The sequence below is a fragment of the Taudactylus pleione genome, unplaced genomic scaffold (genome assembly GCF_031769625.1).
Source record: "Taudactylus pleione unplaced genomic scaffold, aTauple2 ptg000032l, whole genome shotgun sequence".
Classification (NCBI taxonomy): domain Eukaryota; kingdom Metazoa; phylum Chordata; class Amphibia; order Anura; family Myobatrachidae; genus Taudactylus; species Taudactylus pleione.
In genome coordinates this window covers 31,625,114-31,639,202 of record NW_028284434.1, presented here as the reverse complement: position 1 = coordinate 31,639,202, position 14,089 = coordinate 31,625,114, and the positions used below count along the sequence as shown (strand labels likewise).

Here is a 14,089-nt window from a genome sequence, read left to right as displayed (position 1 = left end):
CAGGAAATTATTGTCCCGGCCTTTTAGTCACCAGGCCTTTCTGCTGGTGAGGTCTCATTGGATGTGGTCTGTGCTCTCAGAATATATGTGGACCGGACCAGTTCTCTTCGGAAATCGGATTCCTTATTTGTACTCTTGGGTTCCATAAGAGGGGATGGCCAGCCAACAAACAAACCTTGGCTAGATGGTTTCGTATGGCTGTCTCAGTAGCTTACACAAAGAAAGGCCTTCCTGTTTCAGCTTCTGTTAAATCTCATTCTACTCTGCCTGTGGGCCCCTCGTGGGCGGCTCGCTGTGGCATCTTGGCTGTTCAGCTCTGCAAGGCGGCCATGTGGTTTTCCACCCAGACCTTTCTTCGGTTCTAGGCATTTGACACCTTCACCTCTCAGCATGCTTCCTTTGGGCACCGGGTTCTCCTCTCAGCGCAGGAGCGTCCCCACCCTTAAAAGGACTGCTTTGGGACATCTCCAAGGTCTCCTTGTGGAGCCTATGGACCCTGAAGAAAATGAGATATATGGTAAGAACTTACCTTTGTTTTCTTTTTCTTCGAAGTCCATAGGGTCCACAGGGCACCCACCCTGACTCACCCGGCTTCATATGGGTTGTGTTACTGGTCACCGGTTTTCCGTCTCCCTTTCTGTGAGTATGGTTTGAGTAGTTCCAGTCTTCCTTCTCTTTTTTCCTCCTCCAGCCTTGGCTACTTACCAACTTAGGTGCCTGTGGCTTTGGGTATAGAGGATGGACCCAGTGCATCCTGGGAGCTAAAGCTTTTAACTGCGTGGTGCCCATGGATCCAGATCCAGCTATACCCCAAGGTCTCTCTGTGGACCCTATGGACTTCAAAGAAAGAGATAAAGGTAAGTTCTTACCATATCTCTCATTTTTGAACTGCGCATCCGTGAGAACTAGCAGAGTTCTCCAGCTGTTGTGAAACTACAAGTCCAAGCATACCCTCCCACCGATCTGCTGGTAAAGCATGCTTGGCCAGGCCTGATCTAAATGATAGGCCTTCCAAGTAAACGTTGAGCGCTCTGATCATATCCAGGAGCACCAGCTGTTCCTAGTCACTAGAAGAACTTGACTCCTTTAAAGAAGGAAAGGCTATTTCATGATTGACAAAGAAACCAACCACCACCTTAGGCTGGAATGACTGCCCTCTCATTGTGAAATATCAAGAAGGGATGCATGCAGGAGAGGGCCCCCAATTCCAAATCCCTTCTAGCTGAATTGTCAGAAGAAATGCCACTATCCAGGTTAAATTATTTAACAGTTCTCTTCAAAAGGTTCAAATTGGTAGAAATTAAAGAGCTGAAAGGGGCATGTTATAATCCCATGACACCACTGGAGGGAATTATTGAGGCTGCATGTGCAGAACACCCTGCAAAAGGGTTTGCATTTCAGGAATCAGAGTCAACATTTTGTGAAAGTACACTGTAAAAGACAGTCGATAAAGGACCTGGTGAAGAATCAGACCCTGCAACAGAAGCTCATCCCATAGAGAAAGCCATCAACCTGGGCCTTTTACCGACCTTATAAAGATAGTTATACCAGGCTCTTTTTGGCCCAACTAGAGCGACAAAAAAATAAATAAAAATCACTGGATTCCTTTCCCTCTTTGCAAGGGTGTAGCCAGACCTTTGTGGGCCCCATAGCAACATTTTGAAGAGCCCCTTTCCCGATGATTCTCTTTACTGAGAGGGAGAGACCACCACTGACAAGTTCCCCTTTTCAGGCCTGGGCAATGGGCCAGACCCAATTTCTTAGCAGGTAATTTCATAAAGTTGGTAGACAAATTTATGAGCTGGGTCCAGGGCCCTCTAAGCCTCTGGGCACCATAGCATGGGCGCACCCCTTGCAGCCACCATAGCTACTCCCTCTTTGCCTTGAAATTTCATGCTTAGCCAATGGTTCCCAAAGAAGCTCAGAGATGGTTTAAAATCCTAGGATAGGAGGAAGAAATAGGTAAAAGCTTTCAATCCTTCACACCATCGCAATTCCGCTATCAGTGTTCTGCATGCAGTCAGTATTGTGTAAGAACAGTTCTTACTAGAGAGATAACTGAGCGCTATAGTAAACGAGACCTATTTAAGAGAGTCCAAGATTTAAGCATATCCATGCCTGATCACAAGTGACTTAATTAAAACTCAGTCAATTTGATTTAACCATCTGGGCTGAAGCATGGATATCTTTTAAACCTGGACTGTAATGGCGGAGCTTGGGATCCTCTGTAGTAAGAGGACTTTGCATGTTCATGTCACTAAGCTTGTGTCTCAGTGACTCCTGTGCCTAAGTGAAATGATAGGGAGTAATCGCATGAATTGTGTCTCAGCAGAAGTACCTCCTCTATAAAGAACCTACATGCTTCGGCTACATGAACGTCTGCGCTTTATTCTTGGGAGTCACCTCCACAAACTAGAAATACACCCGTTGTCTGGAGAGCTGATAATCTGTCGCTATGGACTGTGCAAAGTCACATCAATGTCCACCTTCCTACCAGCTCCAAACCACTAACTCATTAAACTCTCCCTCTGATTCTACTCGGTTTAGTCTTAAACAGTGGAGGGACGCTGGGACTCTATTACCTGTACATTATTGTGTTTGAAGATTTTTGTTACATTGATGAAGTTGGACATAAAAGGGACTTTTCTGAAGAGCAGCATACGTAGTAATGAACTGCTCCATATAAAATAAGACTGCTTCTGTGGATTGTAAACGGGCATTTTCCTATCTGCACAGCTAAATGCAGCTTCACCCCCTCCCATCTCCTTTCAGCAAATTCTGTTCCTCTTCATGACTGTTTGTTTCATTTTAATGAGTACTGAATTACTAAAATACTGGATCCTGACTGTAAAATCATGCTTTAGAATTTTCTAAACAATTAAAGTCACTAAAAGTCTGAATACAGATTTATTCAGTAAAAGTTAAATATTTTGGCTAGTCCCAATGGTGTTTAGTACTAGCACTGGGCCAGCAATTCTATATTACAGGTTATTAAAATTAAACCATTGCTGTAGGAAAATTCTAAACTATATATAAACATTCATGTACCATGACCAAACTTCCTAATTAAAATGTTATCTTCATTAATTATCTATGTACTATATTTCTGTACAGTGATGTCCAACCTTCTTGGGTATGGAAAACCAGAGATCGGATGTTGCACAAAATGGCAAAAAAATGAAAGCGCTTGTGCAGTATGTAAGAAATATATATACCCAGTGCATTGTGAATTATATACTGCCCCTGTCCTGAAGAGACCTGCGTAAAATGTTCATAAACACAATGCAATCTGGTGACCAGATAATCTTTATGCTCACCTGACACAGAACACACTCATGCTCACACTGGCAGGTATAGAGCTACTTCGATAGGTAGGAGAATGAGGATTAGGACCCACTATTCCATCCAATTAAATTGCACCTTTGTCCAGTAGCGCAGCCAGCACAGTTTCAACATCTTTGTGATTCACTGGTTACCATGTTGGGTATCATTTAAGAGTACGGAATACAGAAAAGTAGTACACTGTTTATTTACCTGTCCAAGTATTACATGCACTCAAAAAGTAAACTCTTTATTTAAAACATTTCAATATTTTGTCAATATAGAGCAAAAGCAAAAACACTTACTGAAAAACAAACTGCTTGAAAAGCCTTTACAAAAATACATTGCACAATCCTATTTTCCATCTTTAAAAATAAATTAGTGGTAAAAAGAAAGGAGAAAACAAAAGAAAAAAAAAAGTCCCTTTACATTCCCCTCCCAATTCAGGTTTACATAGTGTATATGAATAATAATATGCCATTTCTGTACATCTCATAAATAGGCCATCACTTGCATTCTCAGGTTTTTGGACTGTTGTGCTATATACATATAAACTCTGTTATATAAGCCAGTTAGAGTTTGTTCTGCTTTTGGGGAGAAAAGAATGCACCTTCTCGGAGCCAAAGCACTGTACATATAGGGATGCACCTAAAAAAAAGTGGGGCTCTGATCTTATAAAATACTTTCTATAAATATATACATAAAAATATAGGATATTTGTTTCTTTTTGGCTAGCTTTCAACACATAAAATACAATGTTCACAATGAATTTTTTTACAGAAGGCTATACACCTACATTTAAGAAAAGAAATAAACAGGGCAGATATTGTCAGGGGTTGGAGAGTTTAGAAGCTTATCTATAGCGCTCTTCCAGTAATGTCTAAGTACCATGTTATGGATTCCACACAGGTTTAGGGTCACACAAAACAAAAGGGTTGATACAGTAGCTTAGCCACTTGCATTTATGTTAACATTTTGCAGAGATAAAAGCCAGTATTGACTAGTCCAGGGAACATCGTGCACATGCTTTAATTTTCCCAAATCCCAAGTAGCAGTACAGTAGTTATATCCCAATTTCATATTTTTTTTTTTTTTTTTTAACCAAAATATGAAAGAAAAAAAGAAGTGTCAGATCAAACAGGACATTTAACAAGCTTTGGTTATTTATATACTATATTTAAGAGATAGTCTCTTGCTTTGTCTTTAAATCAAGACCTCCCTTGCAGTAATTTAACTTACAGATCATGAATTAAGAAGAAGCCTATGCGGAACCTACTGTTGGCATTTGGGTTACATTTTGCAGTGCATGGCAGACCTCACTGCAGCTGCAGGTCAGCAGCACACATAAAAAAAATTTGAACTCCTCCTTCAGTGGGTTATGATATACATAGATGTGTTGGTCTCCTGCTAACCGGCCTTTTAAACCTGAGTGATCTGCATACAGCATTTTGTTGAGCTTGGAGAAAAAGTCGTCCAAACATCCCGTCACCTATTAAGTGCGTATCAGATTAGTTTGGCTGGTAGTACATTTCCTTTTATGACAAAAGTGTTCCTGGTTTTGGCGTTGAGAAGATTGATGGTGTAGAGAACATTACTCCTATGTTCCAGATATATTCCAGTGTTCCAGGTATACAATATTTACACACCTTAAAAAAAAAAAATATGTACAATTGTGTACAGTATTTTCTGGTTATTTCCCGGGTGTCCCATGAGCTCGGAAGCGATAGACACAGGTGTAATCCGTATGGCCCCAGTTAGAGAGGATTCGCAACTCCACGATTTGATAAGTCATCTTATTTTCTTCCTGTACAATTTAAAAATAAGTATAAAAGTCTTGTATACATAAAAAAACTGGTTCTTTCATTTAAAAAGAGCCAGACAGATCTAACAAATGTCATGTCCAGGACAAGGAGAGATCACAATTAAAATATGTAGTGTCAAATTAAAAAACAAGAGATATGGTAAGAACTTACCTTTGTTATCTCTGTTTCTACGAAGTCCATAGGGTCCACAGGGTGACCTTGGGGTATAGCTGGATCCTGGATCCTCGGGCACCACGGAGTTAAAGCTTTTAGCTGCTCCCAGGATGCACTTGGGTCCAACCTCCCCTATACCCCGCCCCCGAGCCACAGGCACCTCAGTTGGTAAGCAGCCCAGGCCGGAGGAGGAGACGAAACAGAGAGAAGGAAGACTGGAACACACAAGAACCATACTCACAGAAATGGGAGACGGAAAACCGGTGACCAGTCACAGAGCCCTTATGAAGCCAGGTGCGTCAGGGCGGGTGCCCTGTGGACCCTATGGACTTCGTAGAAACAGAGATAACAAAGGTAAGTTCTTACCATATCTCTTGTTTTCTACTTCAGGGTCCATAGGGGTCCACAGGGTGACCTTGGGGATGTCCCAAAGCAGTCCAACTAAGGGCGGGGACGCTCCTGTGCTGATAGGAGAACCCGGCGCCCAAAGGATGCATCCTGAGAGGCAAAGGTGTCAAACGCATAGAACCTCAAAAAGGTCTGAATGGAAGACCAGGTGGCCGCCTTACAGAGCTGAACAGCAGAGGCGCCACGGCTAGCAGCCCAAGAAGGGCCCACGGACCGAGTGGAATGAGCCTTAACAGAGGCTGGAACAGCTAAACCCTCCTGCATATAAGCCTCAATAATAACAGAACGAAGCCAACGGGCTAGAGTCTGTTTGTTGGCAGGCCAACCCCTCTTGTGAAAACCAAAGAGGATAAACAAAGAATCCGACTTCCTCACAGAACTAGTCCGGTCCACATAAACCTGGAGTGCCCTTACAACGTCTAAGGAAGTCTCCCCAGCCGAAAGATCAGGTGACTGAAAGGCTGGTACAACAATTTCCTGATTAATGTGGAACCTGGAAACCACCTTAGGCAGGAAATCAGGACGAGTGCGAAGCACCGCTCTGTCCTGATGAAAAATCAGAAAAGGGGGACGACAAGAAAGCGCCCCCAAATCTGAAACCCTCCTGGCAGAAGCAATTGCCAAGAGGAAAACAGTTTTAAAAGTTAGCCACTTGAGCTCCACTGACTCCAAGGGCTCAAAAGGAGGACCCTGTAAGGCCCTAAGAACCACCGCCAAATCCCACGGGGCCACAGGTGGCACAAAGGGAGGCTGGATTCTCAAAACACCCTGGAAAAAGGTGTGTACGTCCGGCATAGCAGCGATCCTGCGCTGGAACCACACCGACAGACCAGACACGTGTACCTTCAGTGAAGAAAGACTTAATCCTAAGTCCAAACCGGACTGAAGGAAAGCCAGAATACGCGAAACTCGGAACACCTGGGGATCATAGTTTCTGGCCTCGCACCACTGAAAGTAAGTGTGCCACACTCTGTGATAGATCCTCGCGGAAGTAGGCTTGCGCGCCCTCAGCATGGTGGTAATAACGGAGCTAGAAAAGCCCCGAGACCTCAGGACGGCTGTCTCAAGAGCCACGCCGTCAAAGATAGTCGACCCAGATCCGGGTGAAGACAGGGCCCCTGAGACAACAGGTCCCGCCGTTGAGGTAGGAGGTACGGAGCGTCGATGGACAGGCTCCGCAGATCGGAGTACCACGGCCTTCTGGGCCACGCTGGGGCCACCAGGATCAGTGTGCCTCCGTCCTGTTTGAACTTGCGCAGGACCCGAGGCAGCAGAGATATCGGAGGGAACAAGTAAGCCAGTTGAAACAGCCATTTCACCGACAGCGCGTCTATCAGACTTGCGCCTGCGTCCCTTGTCCTTGACCCGTACACAGGCAGCTTGTGATTGTAACGGGACGCCATCAGGTCCAGCTCTGGCAGCCCCCACTTGTCCACGAGTAGTTGGAATACCTCTGGATGAAGCGACCATTCCCCGGGATGCACATCGTAACGGCTGAGGAAGTCTGCCTCCCAATTGAGGACTCCTGGGATGAAAACTGCCGAGAGAGCTGGAAGATAGCGCTCCGCCCAAGCCAGGACGCGGGACACCTCCGACATCGCAGCTCGACTGCGAGTCCCTCCCTGGTGATTGATGTACGCCACCGTGGTGGCGTTGTCTGACTGCACCTGAACGGCCCTTCCGTGAAGAGCGGTGCCGGACGACTGCAGGGCTCTGTATACTGCCCGCAGTTCCAGGATGTTGATGGGGAGAATCGCTTCCTCCGCCGACCAACGACCCTGAAGTGACAAGGAGCCTGTCACCGCCCCCCAACCCCGGAGACTGGCATCTGTCGTGAGCAGAACCCATTCCGGGATCCAAAAGGGGCGCCCCTCCAGGAGATACGCTGTCTGCAGCCACCAGGCTAGGGACAGACGCACCTCCGAGGACAACACCAGCATCTGAGAGCGGATCCTGTGTGGCAATCCGTTCCATTCTGAAAGAATCAGCCCCTGCAGGGGCCTGGAATGGAACTGGGCAAACTCCACCATGTCGAATGCCGACACCATGGACCCCAAAACTCTCATCGCTGAGTGCACCGACACTCTGCCACTGCTCAGACAACTGTGAATCCGCAGCTGTAAGGAGGAGACCTTCTCTGGAGTCAGAAAAATCCGTTGCTGACGAGAGTCCAGCAGGGCCCCCAAATGAACCATCCGTTGTGATGGGATGAGGGAGGATTTCTTCCAGTTGATCAACCAGCCGTGCGCCTGTAGACAAGCGACCGTCAGGTGGAGATGCTGGATCAGTACCTCCGGGGAGCTTGCCAGCAAGAGGAGGTCGTCTAGATACGGTAGCAACCGTATCCCCTGGCTCCGAAGGTGAGCCGCCATGACCGCCATCACCTTGGTAAATACCCTTGGTGCCGTGGAGAGACCAAAGGGTAGAGCCCTGAATTGGTAGTGGTTGTGGAGAATAGCAAACCGCAGAAACCTTTGGTGCGATGTTGCTATAGGCACATGGAGGTAGGCGTCCTGGATATCCAGGGAGACCATATAATCCCCCGGTTCCATCGCCAGTATGATGGAACGCAAAGTTTCCATCCTGAATTTGGGAACCCTGAGAAACCTGTTCAGGGACTTCAAATTGAGGATGGGGCGATGAGAGCCATTGGGTTTCTGCACCAGAAACAGCGTAGAGTAATACCCCATCCCACGTTGAGACTGTGGTACGGGTATAATGACCCCCGCCGTCAGCAAGGCCTCTATGGCTTCCTGAACCTGCAAGGCCTTGGTTTTGTCCTGAGAAGGACTTGTGCAAAAAAACTGGCAAGGCGGCCTGTGCCGAAAAGACAGGGCGTACCCCTGGGAGACCACTTCTCGCACCCAGGCATCCGTGGTGGTATTGTGCCAGCACTGGGCGAATTGAAGAAGTCGGCCTCCCACTCTGGGGTCCCCCAGAGGGAGGCCCGTCCCATCACGCAGAAGGCTTATCTTCTGGCTTGGAAGAAGGGCGCCTAGCACTCCAGGCTTGCTTCTTTGGCTTTGTGGCGGTCTTGGGTGCGGACTGCCTCGGGAAGGACTGACCCTTTGCCTTGCCCTGAACCCGAAAGGAACGAAACGCCGAGCTCCGGACCTTAGCAGGTGTAGTAGCTGAAGGGAGGAAGGCTGACTTGGATTTTGCCAGGGTATCTACTATTTTGTCCAGGTCCGGACCAAATAGTAATTCCCCATTAAAAGGTAAGGCCTCCAAGCCTTTCTTTGAATCCGCGTCTGCTCTCCAAGACCGCAACCACAAGGATCTACGAGCAGACACTGCTGCCGCCGAAACCCTAGAGGTCAACAGGCTAGCATCCAAAGATGCTTCTCCAATGTAGGAGGCGGCATCTCTCATCTGTCCTAACAACGCCCCCTGGACGTCCGGAGATTCATCCGTAAACGTGTCCTCCAAGGCGTTGGCCCACCCCTCAATGGCCTTGGCCACCCAGGAGATGGCCATGGACGGCCGGGCTACAGCCCCTGAGAGAGAATAAATAGACTTTAGACAAGTCTCCACCTTCCTGTCCGTAGGATCCTTCAGCGAGGATATAGACGGCAATGGCAAAGTAGCACTCCTGATGAGGCGTGTTACATGGGAATCGACTGCAGGCGGAGTTTCCCATTTCTTACAATGCGCTTCCGGGAATGGATAATTGGACGCCAAGCGTTTCTGCGGCAGGAAACGCTTACTGGGCGTCTGCCAGGCCACCGCCATGTGATCAGTCAACTGATCAGACAAGGGGAACGCTGTAGAAGTAACCTTAGCTTTTTTAAAACTAGGATACCTTGACTTGGGAGCGGGTGCCTCATCCTCAATCAGAAGAATAGCCCGCACCGCCTTAACCAGAGCCCGCACATTGATGGAAGACTTAGTGTCTACCTCCTGGACTGAGGCATCTGAGGCTGAGTCATCCTGTACCTCACCATCATCCGAGAACCCCTCAGAATCCGAAAGATGCGCAGCCTGTGCCATGACTGAGCGTTTAGACGCCCTGGAGGGCACGTCACTGCGCAACATCGACTGAAAAGCCGAAGATGCTGCCGCCAAATCTTGGACAGTGTGGGAAAGCGCATCCACCCAGGGTGGAGGAGCTGTCACAGGAGCCTGAAACGGCACCACAGCCGGCTGTGCCACAGGGGTGGACTGAATATACATTGGCAACCCCGCATAGGGACCAACAGGCTGAGACCCCGGGGGAGTCTGCAATAATTGTGGGACACCCGGGGAATGGGGGATGGCAGGCTGGGGCAACGCCCTAGTAGGGGCGGCAGTCGGGACCGACAGACGGTCCGCGATGGACACCAGCACCTGGGAAAACATCGCCCATGGTGGCTCCTGCGAAATGGGAGGTTTAGACGTACCAGGGACCGCCTGGCACCGTCCACACAGGCCGTCCTGTGACAAATCCTCCCTATCCACTCCTGCAGAACAGCGCCTGCAGGAGAACAATGCTGGAGCCCCGGAGTGCTCAATCTCCTCCTCAGACATGACTTAGGAAGAAAACGTGCGCACTCACCAGTGTGCTGAACAACAGCCCACAATATGGTACTGTGTAGCACGCAACTGTATGTGACGGACCTCACAAATACGTGATCTATATAGGTGAGGTCAGTAGAAACACCCTTCCCCCGCACACCTGTAGGGCTTGTAGGAGAAGGAAAGGGATAGGTACAGGCTGACAGTAAGTAGAAAAAAGACACAGACAGGCAGCACTAGCAAAAGTCACATACCATGCAGGAAGATATACTCACTGCACCTTTCCACTACAATCAACCTCCCAGATTCAGTGTCTGGGAGGGCTATAGTGCTGTGTACACTGTCCTTCTGCAGGGGAGAGGTACACAGGGGGACCGGTCCGCGTGCTCCCTGAGAGTATCCACGCTGCCAGTAAGAAAATGGCCGCTGGAGACCTCAGAGGAGGAGTGGCCGAGTATCTGCAGCTCAGCGACGCCAGACTCCGAGCTGAAAGGCGCGCTGAGCTGAGGGGAGGAGCCGCTAGACAGGGAAGGCTTCCTCCCCTGGCTAGCATATTAACCCCCGGGTTGCCGGCATCCCGCTTGCCGCGATATTAACCCTGGTGGTCTAGTGGTCTGGCGGGGTATGCCTCCGCTGGAGGGGGGGCCCGCCGCCACCGCTAGCGCCCCCGGTCTGTCCCCTAGACCGGGGGCATGGGACTGCATTTACAAGGAACCCGCGCACCGCCGCTAATCAGCGGTGCGCGGCTTACCTGATCTCCCCGGCGTCTTCCGGCAGCAGTCCCGGGGGAAGCCAGAGTCCGGCTAGTACAGACTCTGGCTTCCCCCGCCGCGATCCCCAGTTCAGTGCTGGCGTCGCGGCGCCAGCAGGGAGAAGGAGCGGCAGCGTGGGCGTCTGTACAGACAGCCCAGCGCTGCTGCTCTAGAGAAAAAACTAATAGTAAAAAATAAATAAATTTAACTAAGTTCAATAAAAAATTAAAAGCTTTAGGGGGCTGCTCCTGCAGCCCACCCCGCAGGGTGACCCGACTCCGGCCGGGCACCATCTAAAACTGAGGTGCCTGTGGCTCGGGGGCGGGGTATAGGGGAGGTTGGACCCAAGTGCATCCTGGGAGCAGCTAAAAGCTTTAACTCCGTGGTGCCCGAGGATCCAGGATCCAGCTATACCCCAAGGTCACCCTGTGGACCCCTATGGACCCTGAAGTAGAAACAGACACTTCCTGTATTTCTATAATCAGCACATAATTAACAAATGTAGCCCTCATCAAACGACCCAGGTCACACGTTACACACTGCACCGCGAGCTGGGTTGAATCAGTGTTCAACCGTGCTCGTTACTTGGGTTGAAATGCTGGGTCACTCGACCTGGGTTATTTCAACTGGGTCCTTTCACACCGCACAATAACCCGGGTTATTGCATTGCTGGCAGTGTGAAAGGGGTATAACTTTATAACAAACATTTCTTGAGCAACACCAGTCTGTTATTTTGTGTTCAAAGCAAAGACAGATCCAACATGTGACCCAATATTTTACAATACAACCTAGCATCAAACCATTTACATTGTTGTGCCATTTGGAGGACTGAAAAGCAATTAAAGGAAAAATAGTGTATTTCAGCTGAAGGCCTGTAAGACCCAAATAGATAATACTGTGCTTCAGCAACTGCAGTGCTCCTAATCCACACGAAAACATAGCAGTTTACCGTCACATGGAAGATTTGCAGAGGCTCTCCTCCTTCATCATACACAGACTGGATCAATAGGACCCCATCTTCCTGATACTCATCTTCCAAGCCCTGCCAAGAATGAAACAGGTTAACTTTGTGCACTATAAAGCGTGAGGGCTAGAAATGGTAGATACCCAGCACACATCACTTACATATACAGCAAAATCTTTTGGCGCACTCGTGATGTTGCCGGTGGGGGCCAGGGACTTCGGAATGTGCTCCAGTGAGAAATCAGTTGGGTAAATCCGCATTGAAAGTCGCACAACAAGGTATCCTTGAGTCCCTTTAAATGCCCAGCAGTTACCGGGGTACATGTCAGGCTGGAATAAGAGGATAAAAATATGTGACCTTTATACAATAAAGCCAGGAGGCTGGAGAAAAAACAAACAAACATTTAGCTGCATATTTTACAGCACTCATATTCTGAACAACATTCTCCTGATTTTCCACCAACTAGTAAGTCAAACATAGTACCAAAGTGTAGACGATAACATGTTTTGTTCACATCACAGGAACGCCTCGCGTAGAAAGGAATACATGCTGTAATAGCACATAAGCATAGAAGATTCCCAAAACTTATTTGTGCTGAGCCGTCACCCACAAATAAATCCAACATAAAATACAGGTTTACATTTTCTATATATTATCAGACTGACCAGCTCTTTGTACATTGGCTCTAAATGACCATGGGAGAACAGCTAGTTTAATGCTGGAGGGACTTGTGGCACAGATGACGGGCTTCAGTATAGCCGATATCTCCCAACAATGGTATGTGTATTTATCATTGTACACGGCAATTATTATTATCCTATATTTATAGGACGCCACAAGTGTTCCGCAGCGCCTTACAAAGTACATACAGTAGACAAATAAGTGAACAAGCAACCAGTCACTTATAGTACAATGCAGTATAAGGTTTATGATTCCTAATGCAGCAATGTGTATAACACCCATATAAGCAACCAGGTGTAAGGTCTCCGAGTGAGGAGTAGATGAAAGTATAAGGAGAAGCACAAGAGGGTTGAGGGCCCTGCTCGTAAGACCTTACATTCTAAAGGGGCGGGGCAATCAGGCTTTTATTCAGGCTGATTTATTTACGTTAGTGTTTCAAAAAGTATGACAGGTATACTATGAAGAAAGAAGTTTCAGAATTATGGAAGAAACCAACATACCACAGAATTTGCCATCATTAAATAAAAAAAAATAAAAAATTATATATTATAAATATATATATTTTTTATTTTTTTCTATAGAATTTAAAGGCAAGTACACATTCTCCATGCAAATCTTTAGATCAGCAATCACAGAATTTTTTTTTTTTTAATTAACAAACCAATGTGACAGGCTATAGGAAGTATCTTAAACATTTGTCATTAGTTTGCTTCTTCAGGCTGCTATTAATGATTTATTATTCTGCAGCGCTTACTCAGGGTTGTGTGACTACCATAGCAATCTGTCACATGGCTTTGGAACGCCCCTAAGGTAAAATCCTGCTCCACTGCTCACCCCCTCAGATCACATAACCACAGAAGATTCCTACACCGTACACAACACTGAAGTCACCAATGTGCAGCAGCATGTGGCTGGCAGCTACACTTGTCTGCCCTAAAGTTTGAAAAGGATAAGGAATAGTACAAGGACAACTGAGACAAATGATGCGTTCTTAGCTTTCTAATTAAAGAAAAAGACTGCTGTGCAAGCATATTACTGGTTATGATTTATGTAGGAAAGATTCCTGGACTACACACCCTGAATGTATATAATGGGAGGTGCTACCTGATGAGACTAATTGTAGGCACAGCAACAGACAAATCTCAGGTGCACAACTCCAAATTATTAATACATAAATGCAATACAATTTTGCAATCAATACAGGTTTTTAGCATAATCATGGCCAAGGTTATGGGCCTACCCACCATATCCAGGTAACCTCTTTAGGGTAGGTCCCTAACATACCAGGGTTCAAATCCAAAGCGCAGGAACCCCCCCAAATCAGCGCAGCCTAGCCACCCCAGAGCATTGCAATAGTGAGAAAAGTGAAGTAAAACAAGTAAGAGCAGCTATGGCTGCATAGAAAGGTGAGAATACAAATATAACGAAACAAAGAAAGTATTAAAATTGTGCAGAAAAGAATGTGTTATGATGCAATGCCCTGGAGCAGACCA

General features: G+C 47.2%; 1 protein-coding gene across 7 annotated transcripts in view; it reads right to left on the bottom strand.

Moving 5' to 3' along the window:
• Positions 1 to 3,512: 3,512 nt before the first annotated feature.
• Positions 3,513 to 14,089, bottom strand: part of SUN1 (Sad1 and UNC84 domain containing 1) — a 58,428-nt gene continuing 47,851 nt past the window's right edge. For all 7 annotated transcript variants that reach the window (XM_088451977.1, XM_088451980.1, XM_088451981.1 and 4 more), the window contains 3 exons: positions 12,077 to 12,244; positions 11,901 to 11,993; positions 3,513 to 5,125 (listed from right to left, as the gene is read on the bottom strand). In XM_088451977.1, coding sequence (XP_088308103.1) covers positions 5,012 to 5,125; positions 11,901 to 11,993; positions 12,077 to 12,244 — 375 coding nt within the window. In that variant the 3' untranslated portion in view covers positions 3,513 to 5,011. The remainder of the gene's footprint in view (positions 5,126 to 11,900; positions 11,994 to 12,076; positions 12,245 to 14,089) is intronic.